The sequence below is a fragment of the Carcharhinus amblyrhynchos genome, chromosome 15, assembly GCF_965287045.1.
Source record: "Carcharhinus amblyrhynchos chromosome 15, sCarAmb.v2.hapA, whole genome shotgun sequence".
In the NCBI taxonomy this organism is placed as follows: Eukaryota; Metazoa; Chordata; class Chondrichthyes; order Carcharhiniformes; family Carcharhinidae; genus Carcharhinus; species Carcharhinus amblyrhynchos.
This window is the reverse complement of record NC_137338.1, coordinates 53,747,535-53,769,108: the sequence shown is the minus strand read 5'-3', so window position 1 is coordinate 53,769,108 and position 21,574 is coordinate 53,747,535. Positions and strand designations below refer to the sequence as shown.

Sequence of the window (21,574 nt, the reverse complement as noted above, 5' to 3'; positions counted from 1 at the left end):
AAGCACCATTGTCACCTGCAACACGATCGGGTGGCTTCCAATGCAGCAGATCGTCCCTGTGAACATCTCACAGACTCATGTTATTGTGGGTCTTAAAATCCTGCTTCTTCTCCTGCACTCAGTCTTGCTGAGCTACAGGTGGCTAAATCTCTGGCTTTATACGTTTGGGATTGTATATGATTGTCTGCATTCACAGCTCAATGAAAAAGTGAGGTGAATCCATTTGTCTTTTTCTGTCATTTTTGTTGATTCATATGTTCACAAATGGACAAAGAAAATAACATTCAAAGCAAACATAAGTGCAGCATTTCCTTTGATTCCAGGATGACAAACTTCAGATACGTAGGTAGATTAAAGAAGTTAGGACTGTTATCCTTGGAAAAGCGGTGAAGGAAAGACTTGATAGAGGCATTCAAAATCATGAGGAGTCTGGACAGAGTAAATCAGGAAACATTGTTCCCAATGATGATTTAAGGACATTGGCAAGGGGAGCTATGGCAACAGAGAAGAATTGTTTTCACATGGCAAATGATTGGCATTTCGAATGCACTGCCTGGGAGCGTAGTAGATGCAGGTTCAATCTAGGCATGTGAGGAAATTGGAGTGTTATCCATAAAGGAAGAATATATTGGGCTTACAGGGTAAAAGTGGGAGAGTGGCACTGGGTGATTTGCATCTTCACCCAGCCAACTCAGACACCATGGACTGTAACCATTCTGTGATCGATTAAATTATTTAGAAATCATTGTAAAATTGTCATGAATGTTTTGTACTGTGCAGTTATTACAAGGATTATTGGTTAAATGCTATTCAAAGTAATGCACATATTTATAACCGTGGCCCTTAAATTTGCTCATGCAAAGTTTCCAATTCCCTTCCTATATGAACTTTTCCAGCATGTGGCTCATAGGAAAATGTGTAGTAAGTAAGTTTTAAATGTGTATGTTGCTTGAATTGGAAAAACTTTTGATAGATATTCATCTGGAATATTTCAATGATTTAAAAAATATATATACAGAACAAATCTATTGAACATTACAACATGAAGAACACAGGGCCAGGAATAGACCCTTGAGCTTACTCTACAATTCAGTTTGATCACGGCTGATCTTCTGCTTTATCTCCACTTTCCCTCCTGTTTCTCATATCCCTTGATTCCTTGACAGATGAACCTCGGACTTGAATATATTCCACGATGAAACATCCATAACCCTCTGGTGTAGAGAATTCCAATGATTCGAAATCTTCAGAATTAAGTCTTAAATGATTGACTACCTCCCCAACCCCCCCACTTTTTCCTGAGCTGTACCCCTATGCTCTAAATTCCCCATCTAGAGGGAACAGCCTCTCAGTATCTACCCTGTCAAGCCCCTTCAGAATTGTGTATATTTCAAAAAGATCATTATTCGTTCTTCTGAATTCCAGATCATACAAGTCCAATTTACTCAGCTTCTCATCACAGTACAATCCGCTCAACCCAAAAATAAATGTGATGACTCACTGCTGTGCCACCTCCAAGGCAGGTATATCCTTCCTTAGATCTGGATCCCAAAACTTTGTAAAGTACACCAAGTGTGATTTTGTACAATTGTGAAAATACGTTTTTTTTCAAAGTGGAAAGGAAGCTTAAAACATTAAACCAAAGTTGATTAATGGGTCGATTATGTATTCTAGTCCCTGCAATGCCCAACTAGCACAGAAAGCTTAGATGGTGCTCTCAGACACTGTATGTTCCCCTCTCCAGGGACACCAACCAGCAAATATAGCTGCAGTAGGGGGACAAGTAGTCGGGTTGGATGACCCCCTCGTTTGCCCACTGCCTGGACCTGTTAATTGTATGTTTGGCTAGGTGCAGGAGCAGGTTCATGAGGAATTCCTCCACCTTCTCTGCCTCCTCCCACACCAGTTGTTCTTATACTTCAGCCCTTTACAATAGAGGTCAATGTGCAATTTGCCTTTCTAAGTGCTTGCTCTACCTGCATATTAATTGTCTGTTCGCTCTACAAATACACTTAAGTCTCTCTGAACATCAACAATTAACAGCCTTTTTTAAAAACATCTTTTCTTACGACCAAAGTGAATAATCTCATATTTCCCCCACATTATACTTCATCTGTCTTTTTGTATCCTCAGAGATTGCATTGCCTTCTAGCTTTGTATCATCAGAAAACTTGGATAAATTCCTCTCAGTCCCTTTGCCTTATTGCAAGTAGCTGAGGCCCCAGCTCTGATCCTTGCAGCTCTCCAAGCATTCAGCCTGACCACTTGAAAATGTCCAATTCATCACTCGTCCCTGCTTCCTGTCCATTAACCAATCCTCCACCCATGCTGATATTTTATATCAACTCCATAATCACTTAATTGTGTCTTAAGCTTTTGTGTAGTACCTTTATTAAATGCCTTCTGGATATTTATACTAAATTTACTGGCTCCCATTTATCTGCCCTAGTAGTACATCCTCAAAAAACTAATACATTTGTCAAACCTGATTTTCCTTTTTGTGAAACTAGGAAGGTTTGACAGAAGGGAGAATGTTGACGTTTCATTTTTGTGAATGTTTTCTATGAACTGTTGCATTCTTGAAATAGTTTTCTTTCGTTGTACAATAAATACTTAACCTAAATAAAAAAGCCTAATTCTATTCAAACGTATAACAGTATGTTAGAAACAAAGATGTGCATTTATATGGTGCCTTTCACTACCACACGTCTCAAAGAACTTTACAACCAATTTTACATTGAAAGCGAAGTTACAGTTGTGTTGAGCAAATGTGGCAACGAATTTGTGTATAACAACGTCTACAAACAAATGTATAAGTTTGTGTTCAATTGATCCTATTAACTTTAAGGACTGGCTATTGTTTGTGATCATTAACTCATAAGGTCGGGTATTTTGATTCCAAGCTATGCAACCCAAACTTATTCCAGTTGTAAAGTTAAGATACTAAGATAAGTTAAAATCTCTCATTTTTAATGATAGTGGTAATGACCCGATGATGTGTTTTTGAGATTTTGATTGAGCGATAAATATTTACCAGGGATATGAAATAAAAACAAAGTGCTGGAAATACTCAGCAAGCCTGGCAGCATCTTGACTCAAAAATCCCACTCAAGGTCAATGGACCTTCCCATTGTCCAGCTCTTGCCCGTAATGATTCCTTTGGTGGGCAAGGCGGTAGAATTTCGATGATTAAGTCCAAGTTTTGTGTCAATATGGCACTTTTTAAGAAAAACAGTCAGATTCTCTGTTTAATGTCTCATCCAAAAGATAGCACCTGTCACAGTGCTGCACTGGAAGTATTGGTGTTGGTACTTGTATTCAAGCCCTGCAGTGGAACTTGAACCTGGAATCTTGTGACTCAGAGGCAATTGAGACCCAATACATCAGGAAAGGATTGTTGTTTGGAGCCAAACACAGTTTTTCACTTTGAAGCTATTAATGTCAATTTTATAATTCCTAAGGCATTGCAATGATTTCTTATCATTTTTCTTATTTCATGTATCTTGTACACAAAAATAGCTTTAGAATAATATCACCAAATCAGAATTAATTATTTCAGTTTCCTAATGGCAGCATCTAATCCATTCTCTTCAACTGAGCTCTGGGTAATGTAATATTTTTAGATCAATGTTTTTATCATTGCAGGGTTTTTCTTTTTCTTCCCAGCAGTAGATCTAGCCAAACAATTTCATTTGATTTATATATATTCTCCTTAATAACTAAAAATTTAATGCAGCAAGTTTCTAATAACCACTTGTTTCCAAGTGAGAATTAACACCTGAAATAAAATCAACCAATTCTATAAATGTGTTTGTCTGCCTACATTGGAAAAGAGCAGAAAAATATTCCACCAATAGCAACCAGTTCTCTTATAGTGCCATTTATATGGAGAAACATCTCTCAGTGTAATACAACAGTAAAATAAAAATAAAACTTCTAAGACAAAATGAAGGATGCCAAAACAATTAAAAGCTTGGCCAGAGAGATCAGTTTAAGGAGAGCATTAAAGGAAGAGGTGGAGGGAAGGATGCAGGGAGGGTATTAGAGGGCTTGATGTCTATATAGCTATAGGCACAGCTGCTAACAGCAATGAGAGGGAGGATACACAAGAGGCCAGACTCACAGAAATCACTGGACTGGTTATAGATGGGGCAATGCTGAGATAAACCATAAGGAAAACATTTCAAATTGGGCCTGTGTAGGATTGGTGTAATTGATCTGTTGGGCAAGATGCAAAATAGGATACAGGCAGAAGATGAGGTAGAGTTTATAGAGGGTACAGTATGGGAGGACTGCCAGAAGAACATTGCTCGCAGTTGAAATAAAGCAGAAAATGCTGGAAACTTCTGATGAAAAAGAAGAAAAATGTCAGTGAAAGAAAAAACAAAGATATCGATTCTTAGTATTTTGAAAGTAAGCAAGATACACATGCCTGGAATTTCATTCAAGAATACTATCCATTCTTGTTGGAGGTGGTCAAGTAAGTAAAATTAGTTTAAGAGAAGACAAACTCTACTCCTCGAAATGGTGACCACAATTTCCCTTCTGCTGTGTAAAGTTGGTATACATTGGAACTGCCTCGCTGAACTCTCTTCCATATCTTTGTCACCTTCGGACTGAACTATTCCAGTGCAAAAACAAAATACTGAGGATGCAGGAAATCTGAAAACAAAACAGAAAACACTAAAAATATTCAGCAAGTCTGGCAGTATCTGGTGGAAAGAATCTGAGTTCAAGGTTCAGGCTGATAGCCTTTCATCAGAACTGGGAAAACATAGAAATGTAACGGGTAAAAGGTGAGATGGCAGTAAGGAGAACAAAATGATTGGTTGGAAAGCTGGGGAGATTAAGTGACAAAAGGGTTGATGGTACAAAGCGAGAGGAGCGGTTAAGGGATAAGTAAAGAAACAAAATATGCATCTAGAGGAGATGTGAATGACAAATTGCAAATCGCTATCATCTGAAAGTGAAAATAATAAATGAAATCAAGAGTGGAAAATCAAAAGCAGCAAAGAAAAAGGAAACAAAATAGGGACAGGGTTTATGACCTGAAATTGTTCATCTCTGTGTTGCCTAATCAAAAGATGAGGTGCAGTTCGTTGAGCTTAGGCTGGACTTCATTGAAACACTGTGAGAGGCCATGGACAGAGAGATCAGAATGGGAGCAAGATGATATAAGTGAAAGGTATTGCTATGGGAACCCCCATAGATTCAACCTATGCCTGCCTTTTTTGTATATGTGGAACATGTTTTAATCCTATTCAGGCACCCTCACTCATGTCTGTTTCAAGTATCATGACCATTTTCTGCTCTCACCTTGAATTTGAAAATATCAGCAATTACGCTTCCAATTTCCACTTTCCCATCTCTAGTTCATCTTCAATTCTTCCCTTTTCCTCAACCTTTTAGTTTCAATTTCTAGGATAGGCTATTGACGAATACACATTATAAGCCCATTGTCATCCACAGCTACCTTGATTCCTCACACCCTGCTTCCTGTTAGTATTCTGTTTTTTTGTTTCTTTCACTTATGTTCTTATGATGCAGAAATCCATGCTAGAATTTCCAACATCTTTTCCTTTATCCTCAACCGAGGATTTCCCCTCACCTTGGTTGATAGGGCACTAAACCATATCCTTTCCATTTCATGCACTCTCTCGCTTCTCCTTCCCTTCATCTTCCACCATTTTCACTACACCCAATCCCATGCCACCACAAACATATATCCCTATTTCAGCCCCTTTCACTATTTGAAAGAGATCATTGCATCTGTAAAACGTTGGTCCACTCCTCAATCACCACAGACACATCCTCCCCTTCTCATGCCGTCTTCTTATGCAAGCACAGGAAAGTGCACAAGTGGTGAGTGTCAAACTCCCAAATTCCAAAGGCATATTGTATGTGGGGTTGAGGTTGCAATTAGGTCAACCTTGAGCTACTTGAATAGCGGAACAGGCTTGAGGAGACGAATGGCCTACCGCGCATCTAGTTTGTATATTCCTATGAACAAGCTGCCACAACGGTTTGCAATTTGTATATTATAAGAAGGTATGTGAAGTCAAGATAAGTAAATTTCAGGCCACTTGTGAGAAGATTTTAAGTATTAAATTTAAACATTTATTAAAACAAAGGAAAAAAAAACAATGGTCCAGGAACACCTTTACCCAGTTAACAGTACTTCTACAAACATTTCTTAAAAGATTTTGGCTTAAGTAAACTCAGAGCTAAAGTCCCTTTTTATGGCAATAGTCCTCAAAAAATTTCTAATCTATAAAGATGCAATTAATATTACCGCATAATGCCTTGCTGTTCTATCTTACACAGGCTTCTCCTCTCTAAGGCTGGCAGCAACTGGTGTTCACAGGTCTGGTGTCAACACACACTTCCTTGTTGAGATATCAAAGCCTCACCACAATAGTCTTTTAAGTTCCTCTATAAATATATTTTCCCCTTTTGATTGTCAACTCTATTGTTTCTACAGTCCTTGAGAAGTTCCTTTTCCCAAACTTGACCAATCTTTCCTGCTACGATTTGGCTTTATAGAATTAAACATACTACTTTGTTTCACCCACCTACAATTTTTCACTTGCATATGTTCCTTTTGAAATATAACAGTTAATTTTAAATCACTCCCTGTATCCGCCTAATGTAAATTCCCATTCAAGCTACTCCCCTGACACTCTGTTCATTTCCACTTCAACCACTTGTCTTCAACTCTCTATTGATGTTTTGACCCTTGCTGCCTAACTATCTTCAGTTTAACCAAACCAGTCACACACACACTCACACACACACACAAGTATGTTTCACAGTATATGACAGTGAAATTGAAAACATATTGAGAACTCATATTTTTCCTCACAATTTCTAACTCTCCCCAGTTCGGATGAACGGCATTTAGCTGAAAACATTAATTTGTTCTCTCCACAGATGCTACCAGTCCTGCAAAATATAAGCAGAATTTTCAGTTTTTATTTTAACTAAATTCCTCCTCCTTTTCCCACTCAGCACTTCACAAAATTCTGTACTTCTGAGTGACCAACTACTATGCCCAGACCTCTTTTTTCTGACCCATTCCCTTTACTGAATACACCTGCATGTTATAGAAATTTCCTAACCTCAGGTACATACCATTTGTCAACATTAAATAACTGCAGTTACACCTGAGCCACTTCCATCTTACCGAGATCAGCCTGCAAGCTGATTTGGTTTGATTTGCTATCCCTTTGAATTTTTGCAGGTCATTAGATTAGGTTTCATGATCAACTAAATGACCTGTTTTGTGAAATACTTTAAAATGAAAACTTCAGATGTATAGTTATCAGTATTTTATTAAGTAAGTTATTATTTCTATACCTAGGAAGTCATTGATGTGATCATCCCGATAAGTAATCCTCTTGAAGAATCCTTGACACTTGATGTTATGCTGAATGGAGCTGGGATTACTGGAGCCACCTGTTTGGTAATTGGACCAAAAGAAGTTATTTCGTATAAAGCTAAGTACGCTCCAAGCATTGTTGGCGAAAGTATGGGAAGGTAAGATAATTAAATTTCTACAATATATTACGATATAACCAAGATATTGGCTATTTTTCACAGAACCATAGACATTCTTCGGACAGAAGAAGAGCATTTGGCACATTCTGTTCACGACAGCCAAAAAAGAGCTATTCAGCTAAATCTCACTTTCCAACTCTTAAATTGTATGTTCCTTATAGGTTACAGCATTTCAAGTGCATATCCAAGTTTATTTTAAATGTGGTGAGGATTTCTGCCTCTTCCACGCTTCCAGGCAGTGAGTTTCAGAACCCTTTATGTGAAATAAAAATCTGCTTAACTTCTACTAATGCTTCTATCAATTACTTTAAATCTGTGCCCCCTGTTTATTAACTGATCTGAGAAAAGAAATAGATCCTTTCCATGCATTCTACCTGAACCCCCATATTCTGAAAAAGCTCAATTAATTATTCCTTCGTCCACAACTGTTTCAAAGAAAATTACTCTAGTTTATATAATCTTCCCACATCGCTAAAATTCTCCTGTCCTGACAACACCCTTGTAAATCTCCTCTGATGTGGCCTAATTGGTGTTTTTATGCAATTCCAGCATAACTTCCTTGCTCTTTTTTAATGCCTTTTTAAGGAAAGAATGCCATGTGCTTCCTTACCCACCTGATTTATCCATTCTGCTATCTTCAGGAATCCGCAGATATGAACCGCAGGATCTCTCTGCTTCTCTATACTTCTCAGTACCCTATTCTTTATTGCTTTGCCTTGTTTACCTTCACCAAATTCATTGTTTCATACTTTACTGCATTGAATTCTATTTGCCACTTTGCCTTGAGTTCACCTATGTGAATAGGCCTTAACAAGTTCTAGATTGATGGCTGGGCAACAGTCAAAGCAAGACTTGTTTTTTTTAAATAAAGTCTACAAGTATCTTTTAAAATTTGTTCTGTGCATTATTCACAACAGATATTTTTGTTGCTTTATTTATAGTTGCTGCATTTATATATTTTTTGATTTTATTATTTAAAGAGATGTGGGCAACATCATTGCTCTTGAGAAGGTGGTGGTGAGCTGAATCACTGCACTTCATGTAGATATATTCAGTAAGAAGTCTCACAACACTAGATTAAAGTCCAACAGGTTTACTTGGTAGCGCAAGCCACAAGCTTTTGGAGCATTTCCCCTTCATCAGATGAGGAGAAGTTGTGTTCACAAGCAGGGCATATAAAGACAAGAATTTACAAAATAATGGTTAGAATGCGAGTCTTTATAGGTAATCAAGTCTTAAAGGTACAGACAGTGTGAGTGGAGAGAGGGTTAAGCATTATCTTGTAAATTGGGTTTGTGTCTATATATGCCCTGTTTGTGAACACAACTCCCATCCACCTGATGAAGGAGTGTGGAGGGGATACCAAATAGATGGGTTGCTTTGTCCTGGATGGTGTCAAGTTTCTTCAGTGTTGTTGGAGCTGCACTCATCCAAGCAAGTGATGAATATTCCATCATACTTCTGATTTGTGCCTTTTAGAATGGGGAGTCAGGAGGTGTGTTGATTTCTGAAGGATTCTTAGCTTCTGACCTGCTCCTTTAGCCATTGTATTTATAATGGCTAGTCAAGTTGAGTTTCTGAGGAATGGTAACACCCAGAATGTTGATACTGAGGGACTCAGTGATGGTAATGGCATTGAATTTCAAGGACCAATGGTTAGATTTTCTCATGGTCATTGCTTGGCACATGTATGATGTGACTGTTACTTGCCCCTTGTCAGGCCAAGCCTCGATATTGTCCAAGTCTTTCGACATTTGAACATATACTTTGGTATCTAAGGAGTTGCAAATGGTGTACTATCAACCATTTCCCCATTTCTGACCTTTTGATGGAAGGGAGGTCATTGATGAAGCAGCTGAAGATGGTTGGGCCTAGATTACCATCCTGAGGAACTTCTGCAGAGGTGCCATGGAGCTAAGGTGACTGACCCCCAAGAACCACAACAATCTTTCTTTGTACTAGGTATGGATGCAATGATAATTGACTGGGTTGGATTTGTCCTGCGTTTTGTGAACAGGACATACCTGTGCAATTTTCAACATTGCTGGATAGATGTCAATGTTATAGCTGTATAGGAACAGTTAGTCTGGGGCACAGCAAGTTTTGGAGCACAAGCCTTCAGAACTATTGTTGAAATATTGTCAGGGCTCTTGCCTTTGCAGTATCCAGTGCCTTCAGCCATTTCTTGATATCACATGGAGTGAATTGAATTGGCTGAAGGCTGGCGTCTGTGGTGCTCTTTAAATGGCAGGGCAAACTTGATGGGCTGAATGATCTACCTCTGCTCTTACATGTCATGATCTTATACTTGGGTCCCCTGGCGAAGGCTGAGACGGATCACCCACTGTACACAATGGGAGTTCTAGCAGGCATTTTGCTTTGTGTATTATTTGAAAGCTGAGAGACACCATTGGAAAATGAGATATCAAACAGATTTATTTAATAAGATGTAAATGGCAGACATTCTATTCACCTGTGACGCCAAATGTGCAGAGCAAGGCACACCTATCCAGCAATATCCCAGGAAGCGGCTTTCACAAATTGCACTTTGTTAAGAAAGCAAGTTTTGCTAAATGCTAGGATTGGCTTCCAGCTAATAGCCACCATTCAATTGACATAGCCAGTGCTGTTTAAGATCACTACAACCTGAAATTTTATGCATCTAATTCTTACCAAGCAGCCACAAGAAACATTCTCGATCAATCGAACAATGTTTTGCATATATAACAAGCAGTTGAGTTGTGCTATTCACCAGTTTATTACATGTTTGCAACTTCAAAACATTGGATTTACCTTGGCTACTCCATTCTACATGTCACAGTGGTTAGCACTACTGCCTCACAGCACCAGGGACCCGAGTTAGATTTCTGGCTTGGGTCACTTTCTGTGTAAGCTTGCACGTTCTCCCCATGTCTGCACATGTTTCATCCCACAGTCTGAAAGACATGCTGTTTAGGTGCATTGACCAGAATAGGCGCCGGAGTGTGGCAACTAGGGGAATTTCACAGTAACTTCATTGCAATGTTAATGTAAGCCTTACTTGTGACTAATAAATAAACTTTAAAACTGCAACAAGTGAGGAATCCTCTGGAAGCGTTGGGTTGTTAGCACTCTACAAAGGAAGGCTGCTTGCAAGTATATTTATGTTGCTCTTATAATCAATAGATCTACAGCATTTATCTCTTATTTCCTGAGGATTAATGTATGTAACTCCATAAGAACCAGATATGCTGCCAACCTGCGAAAGGCAAATAAATATATGCTACACCCATTGTACCCTTGACAATATCCCGGAACTGTGCCTCGGCACCTTTACGTAACTGCTTGAGCGCAACTGTAAGAGGTTTGTGGTGCAAATTAAGCCCCTATCTATTTGCCTCCTGAGCTTGCTCAAAGTGGAGAAGATAATGGAATCCAGAATCAGCCTAATGTCAGTAGGAATACTGATGAGAGATGTGACTAATCGTGCTGGAGACCCTGAAAGGAGAACTAGATTGCAGGGTCTATGGTGCTGTCCATATGCTCCATGATAGATCAACCAGCATTTTACCAGAATTCCACATGTACTGGAAGCAAGTTCTTCCATACTCTTCAACAGGCAGTCCAATGTCTTAAGCTATTGCAAGTTAATCATCATCCTTATTTTGAAATACAACGTTCCTTCAATGTGATTGGGTCAAAATACTGGAACTCCCTGCGTAACAGCATTGTAAGAGTACCTTACCCATAGAAACTGCAGTACAATACTCAAAGATTCACCATCCCCTCAATTGCAGTGATAAGCAATAAATGCTGGCATTGTCAGTGATGCTCAAGTCCATGACAAAAATGACCAAAAAAATCTATTTAACCTAATCAAGGTATCAAATTAGAAGTTGGTTCTTGGAAAAGTGAGGGTAAGTGCAAGTGTGTCACCCCATCATCTGGTGGATAATCCCACTTCAACTCATGGATGCAGAGTCCATGTTCTAGGCTAGACACGGGAAGGGAAAACAATAGTTAATAAGCATGAGTCCAATACAGCACCACTAAGCTAAAGAGAACAGCCTAATACTCGCTGCACTTGGCCTCCAAGCTTGGCATAGCCAATATTCATGCGTCCACCCTGTGTCAACAATTTCCATGACAGCATTTCCCATCAGAGTGAAGGTTTGTTGGTTACCTCACCTTCCTTTTAGATTCAGTCTCTCTCTTGTTGCTTGGCAGCCTGACTTTCAAAGAGAGTATGAGCAGGTTAGCCTTTATAAAATATCATGCCCCTGCTTCTTATAAAGTGGATGCTGAGAAGGAGCAGCAAGGTGTGAACAGGAGGGGGAGGTGTGTAAGAAAACACATCTAGTGTGAAAGGAGTTTATGGAACATTAAAATGCATTCCAGTTGTTAGATGATATCAGCAGCATGTTTGTGCCAGTTCTGAGGACACTGGTGGGTGTGAAGTGTAGGGTTGTAAGTGGAAAGAGCTGTGCTGCAGTGTCACATTGTGATTGGAGGAGCAGCATGTGAAGCGGGGGAAGAGAGGGATTAGGAGTACTGGGATAAATGTGTGGTGTTGTGAGGTTTTTAAAAATTAAAACAGACAAATGAAAGCAATATTTTCATCTTCCTTGTCCTTCTCAAAATACTGGGCCTCTTTCAAGAGCCAGAACTCATCCAGTGTAAAAATAAAAATCATGCCAAGACTCCTTGGTGACAGCTGCAAGGAACATCAGATCTCAATTTACCAATGAACTGTTCACATCTGTTTCACATAGTCTACTTTTATTACCATCGCCATAAATCTTTCTCCCTCACCCCCGAATAAATGACAAAGCTCCAATTCAGTGCTCACCCTCGAATATATAGGCATCACAACAACCTCTTGACTCTATAAGGTCATGAAAGTCTTCATCACTGGATTAAAAAGGTCAGCACAGAATAAGCACACTCTTTCTTATATGCCTCTAATCTCAACATAAGTACACATTATCAATGGTGTGGTGTAGAGTGGAAACAGTGCATGCCTGGCATGCCTTCATCCTGATACAAGCATACAGGGTGTTTCTGCCCCTATCAATCAATGATTTGCATAGTTTAATGCAAGAGACAGCTTCATTGACGAGGATGCCCTAATTTGTCTGTAGATGTTTTTGACATAAACTGTATGGATTCCAGTGAAAGTAAAGAAAAACTTACATTTATACCATGCCTTTTATAAACTCAGGCCATCCCGATGTGCTTTATAGCCAATAGAGGAAGTACTTTTTTTATGTATAAAGCACCATGGTAGTGGAGAAAAGGTAGGAGCCAATGTTGCTTACAGCAGAGTCCCACAAACAGCAATGCAGTGATTATCAGTTTTGGTGATCTTGTTTGAGACAAATATTGGTCAGTGCACCAGGATCAACTCTCCAGATCTTTTTCAAAATGGTATCATGAGATCCTTTACGGCAACAAGAGAGCTGACAGGCCCTGGCTTAACATCTCACCCAAAAGATGCCACATGCTCCATTGTCACATACTTCTTTGATGCCTGAAACTGACGTAAAGCTTTCTTAATATTTCCATGAATGAGGACTAGAATACAGGATTTTAGGCTCAGTTCACATTTTATAGAATCACAGAAGAAGGCTATTTACTTCACTGAGTCTGCGGCAACACTTTTGAAGACTACTCCCTCTGTCCCACTCCTCCCTCTTTCCTCACAGCTCTACAGTTGTTTTCTTCAAGTTTTTAACCAGTTGCCCTTTGAAGGCTACTACTGAATCCTATCAGGTAGTGCGTTCCAAATTATAACCCCTTGTTGTTGTTATAATATGTTTTGACTGGTAGTAGTAACAAGACAAAAGATAACAGGTTGCCACTCGGGTGATGAACCAACTCGATGCAGATTTATTTTTATGTGATTAATCAGACAGAGCTACATTGCTTTACAATACAAAACAGTTGCAAAAAGCACATTTTCCTCATGTTGCCTCTGTTTCTTTTGTGAATCACCTATAATCTGCACCCTCTGACTATCAATTCCTCAGCCGTTGAAAAAGTTTTCTTTATTTAATGTATCTAAACTGATCATGATTGTAAAGGAAAAGGCAAAATACTGCGGCTGCTGCAATCTGAAACAAAAACAGGAAATGCTGGAAAATCTCAGCAGGTCTGACGGTATCTCCATAGACGCTGTAAGACATGCTGAGACTTTCTAGCATTTTCCATTATTGTAAAGGTCTCTATTGACTCACCATTTAACCTTCACCGCTCTAAAGAAAGCAAACCCAGCTTCTCCAGTCTATCTATATAGCTGGAATGCCTCATACCTGGAATCGTAGGAGGAAATCACCTCCATACTCTTTCCAAAGCCTTTGTCTTCTTCCTAAAGTGTGATGCCCAGTATTTGACCAAGTGGGTGGGATTTAAACTGGCAATGGGAAGCAGGTTCAGATGTGGGGCGTTCCCTCCATTTCATTTACGCCCTTTGCTCATCTTTCGTTCTGGTCATACCATTTCCTGAAGACTCATGTCCATTTGAAAACATGAATAAATAGCTCAGATTAAATATAAAAATCAATCTCTATCATATCACTATGAATTATTAATGCAGTGTTTGTATTTCAATCAGTTACCATGAAGGTATCAATGAGATATAGGCCGGAATTCTCCCAGAAAAATTCTAAGTGTCGACTTTGTGGGAAAACTGGAGTATTTCACACTGGGAGCTCACATTAGAATCTCCCACACTCTGTGCAATGTGAAGGCCACCAGTGTGGATATCATTAAATTTCAGGAGGTGGGGCCTATTCCACCCAGGAGGCTGAAACCAGTGGGACTCTGTGCACGCGCAGTGGCCTGAATTGTCGGCCTCCCACTTGCTGGCCAGCTCGATTGCTGTCCAGCCTGGGACCCTGCAGTGCTACCCCCCCCAATCCCCCAATCGATTGTGGCTCCTTGACCATTCCGAGGCCAGCCCCAACTGGCCCCCCCCCCATCCACAGTGCTCCCCCAACAATCCCGAGCCACCCCCCAGGCAGTGCAGACCTCTTAGCAGCCTGTCCCAATCTCCAGCCCCCCAGTGATGATCCCCCCCCGGGAGGCAGGCCCCCTCTGTCTCTCCCCCACCTGACCCCACCCCCCCCAAACACCTGACCCCTTCCCCGGCAGACCTGGGTGACCCCTCCACACCCAGCAGACACACACCCGATCGCTGACCTCCCTCCTGCCTCAACTGACCCCTATGCAGAATGGCGGCAGAAATCCCCATCCCCACTAAGCCCCGCCGCCCCTTCAGGACTGTTCCCTTGGCACTATCCCACGCCTGGGCATTGGCACTTTGTCCCTTGTGCAGTGCTGGGGGCAAAAACTGGTACTGCCAAGATGCCCATGCCCAAGGTGCACAACTCCCCACCCCACCCCCACCCCCCACCCCTACCCCCGGAGGCCCGATGGCCCTGCCATCACTCCAGTGGTGTCATCCTGTAAACCCTGCTAGGGTGAATGACTCTGGCAGGGTGGGAGAGACTAGTGAACCAGAGAATTCAGTCCTGGGCCCTCTAATTACATTTGAATTGTATTAAAAGCAGTTTAAAATGACTTGTCTTCACGCTGGTTTCCAGCGCAGGTTTGATGGCATCAGAAATACAGTGCAGGGAGATGTGCTTGTGGCAGGAACGCATGTGCGAATCCTGCACATGCCCAGACGCAAAATTCTCCCACCTCGCTGCACTAGAAAATGATCACGACGGGGTGGGAGAATCACCCCTGCAAACTCAAACCAAAGCTTGTGACAAGTCAGAAGGTAAGTGAGTAAAATAATGTGCTTGTCAAAAGTTAATTAATTTAACATTGTGCATTGGAGCTTTTTGTGTTTTCTATTGTTTGTGTCAACCATGGCTCCATTGGTAGGACTCTTTGAATCTGTAATGCCCTAACCATGTTAGCGGTTGTGGGTTTTAAACAAAAAGGAAAGTATGTGGTTTGCACACACAGATTCAAAGTAACACACATGTTTAGTCTTAGAGTCATAAAGTCATAGTGGTTTACAGTATGGAAACAGGCCTTTCGGCCCAACGTCCGTGCTGTCCTTTTTTTAAAAATCCCTAAACTAATCCCAATCGCCCGCATTTGGCCCATATCCCTCTATACACATCTTATCCATATATCTCTCTCAATGCTTTTTAAAAGACAATATTGTACCCGCCTCTACTACCACCTCTGGCATCTTATTCCAGGCACTCACCATCCCCTGTGTGAAAAAATTGCCACTCTGGACACTTTTGTATCTCTCCCCTCTCACCTTAAACCTATGCCCTCTAGTTTTAGACTTCCCTGTCTTTGGGAAAAGATAATGACTATCTAGCTGATCTGTGCCCCTCATTATTTTATAGATCTCTATAAGATCACACCTCAACCTCCTACGCTCCAGAGAAAAGTGTCCCAGACTATCCAGCTTCTCCAAATAACTCAAACCATCAAGTCTTGGTAGCATCTTAGTAAATCTCTTCTGCACTCTTTCTAGTTTAATAATATCCTTTCTATAATAGTGACCAGAACTGTATACAGTATTCCAAGTGTGGCCTTACCAATGTCTTGTACAACTTCAACAAGACATCCCAACTCCTATAATCAATGTTCTGACTGATGAAACCAAGCATGCCAAATGCCTTCTTCACCACCCTGTCCACCTGTGACTCTACTTTCAAGGAGCTAGGAACCTGTACCCCTGGATCTCTTTGTTCTGTAACTCTTCCCAACATCCTACCATTAACTGAGTAAGTCCTGCCCTAGTTCAATCTACCAAAATGCATCACCTTGCATTTGTCTAAATTAAACTCCATCTGCCATTCATCAGCTCACTGGCCCAATTGATCAAGATCCCTTTGCAATCAGAGATAACTTCCTTCACTGTCCACTATGCCACCAATCTTGGTGTCATCTGCAAACTTACTAACCATGCCTCCAAAATTCTCACTCAAATCATTTATATAAATGAGAAATAACAGTGGACCCAGGACTGATCCCTAAGGCACATTGCTGGTCACAGGCCTCCAGTTTGAAAAACAGCCCTCCACAACCACCCTCTGGCTTCTGTCAAGAACTTTGTATCCATTTAGAAAACTCATTTTGGATCCCGTAAGATTTAACCTTATGCTACAATCTACCATGCAGTACCTTGTCAAAAGCCTTGCTAAAGTCCATGTAGACAACATTAACTACACGGTCCTCATCTACCTTCTTGGTTACTCCTTCAAAAAACTCAATCAAATTTGTGAAACATGATTTTCCACTCACAAAGCCATGCTGACTGTCCCTAATCAGTCCTCGCATCTCTAAATGCCTGTAGATCCTGTCTCTCAAAATACGTTCTAACAACAAACTCACCACAAACGTGAGGCACACTGGCCTGTAATTCCCAGGCTTTTCCCTGCAGCCCATTTTAAACAAAGGCATAACATTTGCCTCTCTCCAATCCTCATTATTGAAAGAGATATTCTCTGCACAAAACAGAGTCTGAAATAAAACAGCTGCCTGTGAAGCACTCTAATGACTTCACCATCAAATCATGTGATCAGCTCTGAAAACAGTCATGCAACCATTTAAATATAGAGTCTCAAAGTCCTACTCTAGGGCTTGAGTACAAAATTCAAGGTTGCCATTCCTGTGTTGTCATGCTTTTATAGAATGTTTTTCCTGTACACCAGTCAATGAAGTTCTAAAATATAATCTGTCTTGTGTAGTTACCTATTGTAGTTAAAATAACAACTAAATTGCACAATGATGCTACCCATTCTTTGCAAACTATTGTTGCTCAATTTCTGGATATGTCAGTCATCAACCAGATGGATGAGTTTCCAAGAGTGCAAAGCATTATTGATGACATCCTCATTGAGGCATAAAAATAAATAGAATTACATAGAATTTATAACACAGATAGAAAACCATTCATCCTAACAGTTTGATGTTTCAAATAATTTGTATATCACTTGCCTCTGAATTTCTACTTTCACAAATTTCCTTTTAAAAACATTTATTTGTTTGTGAAAGCAGTTAAGTTTTTATCAACAGTTCACTCTCAATTTGTGCTTTATGTTCATGCTCTCTTTCTTAAACATGAATGAGGGCGCACAGGGTAACTAAAGCCTATTTTCTGCCATTTTCTCCTGTCCTTTCCCAAGGGCAGTGTCTTACTAGACTTCCAGTTACAACTTTACCCATGACTCTATCTTCTCATGTTGTGTTTGCTGCTCAGTGGCTAGTGAACAACAAGAGTAACACAGCTTGTTTTTAACCAATTTCTGCACCTTTCACGCAAGAGTCACTGACCAGTAAACAACAGTAGGGCTGCTGGCTGATTTTGCTTTTCTCAGGTACGTGTCAGAAAGCAGCATGTCAATCTAGAGGAACTTTGCATAATGTAAACTCAGCATTACTGCTGCAATAACAGTAATGAGATATTCCACCTCTCTCTAGTGTTGAAGGAGATCAGTATAATGTGATTGCACAAGCTGCTCTAATTTAATAGTTTTAAAATATTGTGATGATACTGTGCCTTTTAGAATTTTAAAAAATTTCTTGTGAGGGGTGTTTAAAATTTAGTTCTGGTTTATGATGCTAATTTGTCTGCTCCAGGCAGTCCACGTGCTGAGAATGCGGAAGAATAATTGTTCCTAGATAGTGGGGTGTTTAAGCTGAGCGAATTCATTTTTTTTGTTTATTTTTGTTTTCTCCCCAGGGACTCAGAGTAGGGTTTAATTAGGTTGCTTAATATGGTGCAGAGTCATGAGAATGGGTAGAGCTATGCTTATAGAGATAAACGTGCAGATTCTGCTTGGGTCTACAAGGAGTAGGATGTCTTTCTTTTTCTCCCTGTCTCGCCCTCTGGAGCAGGCTGTTTGGGGCCTACTAGAAAATAGGTCGCTGTCTCCAGAAGTGTTCTGGAGGCTTGAGGACTGGCAGCCCACTTGAGCCTGTGTTATTTTGCTAAATGATTTTGAAGAGGAGTTTAGGTCTATGAGGAATATTGGTTAAATTGGACTTAATCGAGATAAGTTAGCAGTTAAGAATTGTATCTTGGCATGTTTAAGTATTTCAGCTGTTAAAAGTTAGGCTAATTTACTCATTGCATTAAAACTGTATCATTAAAATAAAGTTTATTTTGGTAAAAGCTTCCTAGTGTTGTAGAGAATTACACCTGGAGTGAAAGAGCTTATCTTCACGCTAATGCCAAAATAAAAATAAGTGGGGTTTAGTCTAATTTCATGGTATACTTGAAAGTGGAGTTGCAGGTGGACAGAGTGGTGAAGAAAACAGTACATTGAATACAGGAATTGGGACATCTTGTTGAAATTGTACAAGACATTGGTAAGGCCATATTTGGAACTCTGTTCACAGTTCTGGTCACCCTATTATAGAAAGGATATTATTAAACTAGAAAGAGTGCAGAAAAGATTTACTGGAATGCTATCAGGACTTGATGGTTTATAAGGAGAGGCTGGGTAGACTGGGACTTTTTCCCTGGAGTGTAGGAGACTTAGGGGGTGATCTTATAGAGGTCTATAAAATAATGAGGGGCATAGATTAGCTTTATAGTCAGCATCTTTTTCCAAAGATCAGGGAGTCTAAAACTAGAGAGCATAGGCTTAAGGGGAGAAATACAAAAGAGTCCAGTGGGACAATTTTTTCACACACAGGGTGGTAAGTGTCTGGAACAAGCTACCAGAGGTAGTAGTAGAGGTGAGTACAATTTTGTGTTTTAAAAAGCATTTGGACAGTTACATGGGTAAGAGGGATATAGAGGGATATGGGTTAAACGCGGGCAATTGGGACTAGCTTAGTGGTTTAAAAAAGAAGTGCGGCATGGACAAGTTGGGCTGAAGAGTCTGTTTCCATGCTGTAGACCTTTATGGCTATTTGACCTTGGAGTTTCTGATTTGGTATTGAATATGCATATGTTTGTAATTTGATATATCAATTAACAAATTATGAATGTTTTTACAACTTTTCAAAGAATCATTCCTTATTAACTATAATTATTGAAGAGGTTATCCTGCTGTTTTACACTGCCTATAATTACACTTGGACAGATCCAGTCCCACTGAGTTATTGTTGTCTGATGTCTTTTCTTCAGTGAAATTGACAACTTTCCATTAGCTTTTTGATATTTTAAAGAGAGATCACTTCCTCATCTCAGATAATGCTGGATTATTCACTTGGTGGCTGTCAAATCTTTGACAAGTAACAGCAAAAACTCATTCTGAACTGTTAATTTTGTAAACATTTGTGAAAAAGAACATTGCTTTAGGGTTATGGTAACATTTTATACCAAAATAAAAATAGTAACTTGATTGTTTTTCAGTACAATTCAAGACTATCAAGAAGAACAGTGGGGGCAATTTCACCAACATGCTGCACCCGTTTTCAGGTGTGATGTGTGGTAAAATTGGGCCTAAAGGGCTTAGTGCAATTGGTGCCAGTTTTTGTGACCGGGCACCAGTCTGGCACCTGGGCAATGCCCACTGGGTAGTACCGGGATGGGGCCAGTGGGTGAGGGGCTAATGAGGGGAGGGGCTAATGGGGATAGGGGGCCCATTGCCACTCTGCAACTATTGGTGGGAGGGAGGGAGAGGTGGCCTTCACGACACACGACAGTGCAGAGTCGCTGAGCAGAGACTGATAGCCAAGTTCCGCACGCAGGAAGACAGCCTCAACCGGGATCTTGGGTTCATGTCACACTATCTGTGACCTCCACGACTTCCCTGGACTTGCAAAATCTTACTAACTGTCCTGTCTGGCGACAATACACATCTCTTTAGTTAGTGCTCTCCCCACTCACCTTGTCTGTACCTTTAAGACTTGATTACCTGTGAAGACTCACATTCCCACCAGTATTTTGTAAATTGTGTCTTTATATGCCCTGTTTGTGAACAGAACTCCCACTTACCTGACGAAAGGGCAGCGCTCCAAAAGCGAGTGGCTTTTGCTACCAAATAAACCTGTTGGATTTTAATCTGGTGTTGTGAGACTTCTTATTGTGTTTACCCCAGTCTAATGCCGGCATTTCCACATCATACTGTTAACAGGACAAAATGCTGGGTAGATTTTGTTCACTTGACCATCTGTTTGGGTGTATCTGAGAGCATCAACAGTGGGAAATGGAAGGGGATGGATTGTGTCCCAAAGTTAGATTTCTGCTCCAGAATTATTCAACAAGATACTTCTGTAGCCCGCCAAGTGTGCCTGCTGCACACAACTAAGGGTTGGGCGGAATTATAGATGGGTTTTCTTTTCAGATTATTTTTTCATAGATTGCCCAATGGCCAGTGGCACAAAGAAATGTTTGCGGAACATTGCTGAGACCTGCTTGTTGCTGGCAACAAATACTCCCATACCTGAAGTCCATAAACTCCCTAATGTTTTTGTTTAGTACTATCTGAATTTTTTGTTAATGTTGAGAATAATTAAACTTTATTTAGAAGTTACTTTTAGTATTAGTTTCCCCTTGTGTGGCTGAGAGCCCAGCCTCCCATAAAATGGTTTACTTTGTTGACTCAAGTACAGGGAAGAGAAAACTTCACTTGATTGACAGCTTTATGATATTATAATTTTTATATTTATGAATATTTTTCTGCACTTTGTTTTGTGAGGTGTCAAATGCTTATAGCTCCTGTTAATGATACTTCAAAGGTCTGATTGACATTTTTATTGGGTTGTAGTAACAGCAGTTTTGAAAAATGAATGGGTATTTTGTAAGCCATTCAACACATGCCTTTGTTTCTCTAAGGCTCATTGGTTCTGCACTGAGTATATACTGGGTGAATGTGCATGAAAATGCTTTGAGATTATGAAGAGCTATTGGGGGTGGGCAGAGCGTAGTTTGACATTGAGGCATAGAGGTGGCTTGGGGAGTGGGTCAGGGGGATGGTGTGAGCAATAAGGAGTAGAAGGCTAAAAATTTAGGAGAAAACTTGGATAAAGTCCCAAAGAACAGAGGTACAGCTTTTAACCAGCCTGCCTCGCCATTCAGCCATTCCTTGAATGCTCCCAAGATGGT

At 40.3% G+C, this 21,574-nt stretch overlaps 1 protein-coding gene across 1 annotated transcript in view; it reads left to right on the top strand.

Annotated features, from left to right (window-relative positions):
* LOC145353303 (cilia- and flagella-associated protein 47-like) overlaps positions 1 to 21,574 on the top strand; it is a 495,401-nt gene that overhangs the window by 335,215 nt on the left and 138,612 nt on the right. The window contains exon 54 of the mRNA XM_080203935.1: positions 7,361 to 7,536. Within this exon, the coding sequence (XP_080060061.1) occupies positions 7,361 to 7,536 (176 nt within the window). The remainder of the gene's footprint in view (positions 1 to 7,360; positions 7,537 to 21,574) is intronic.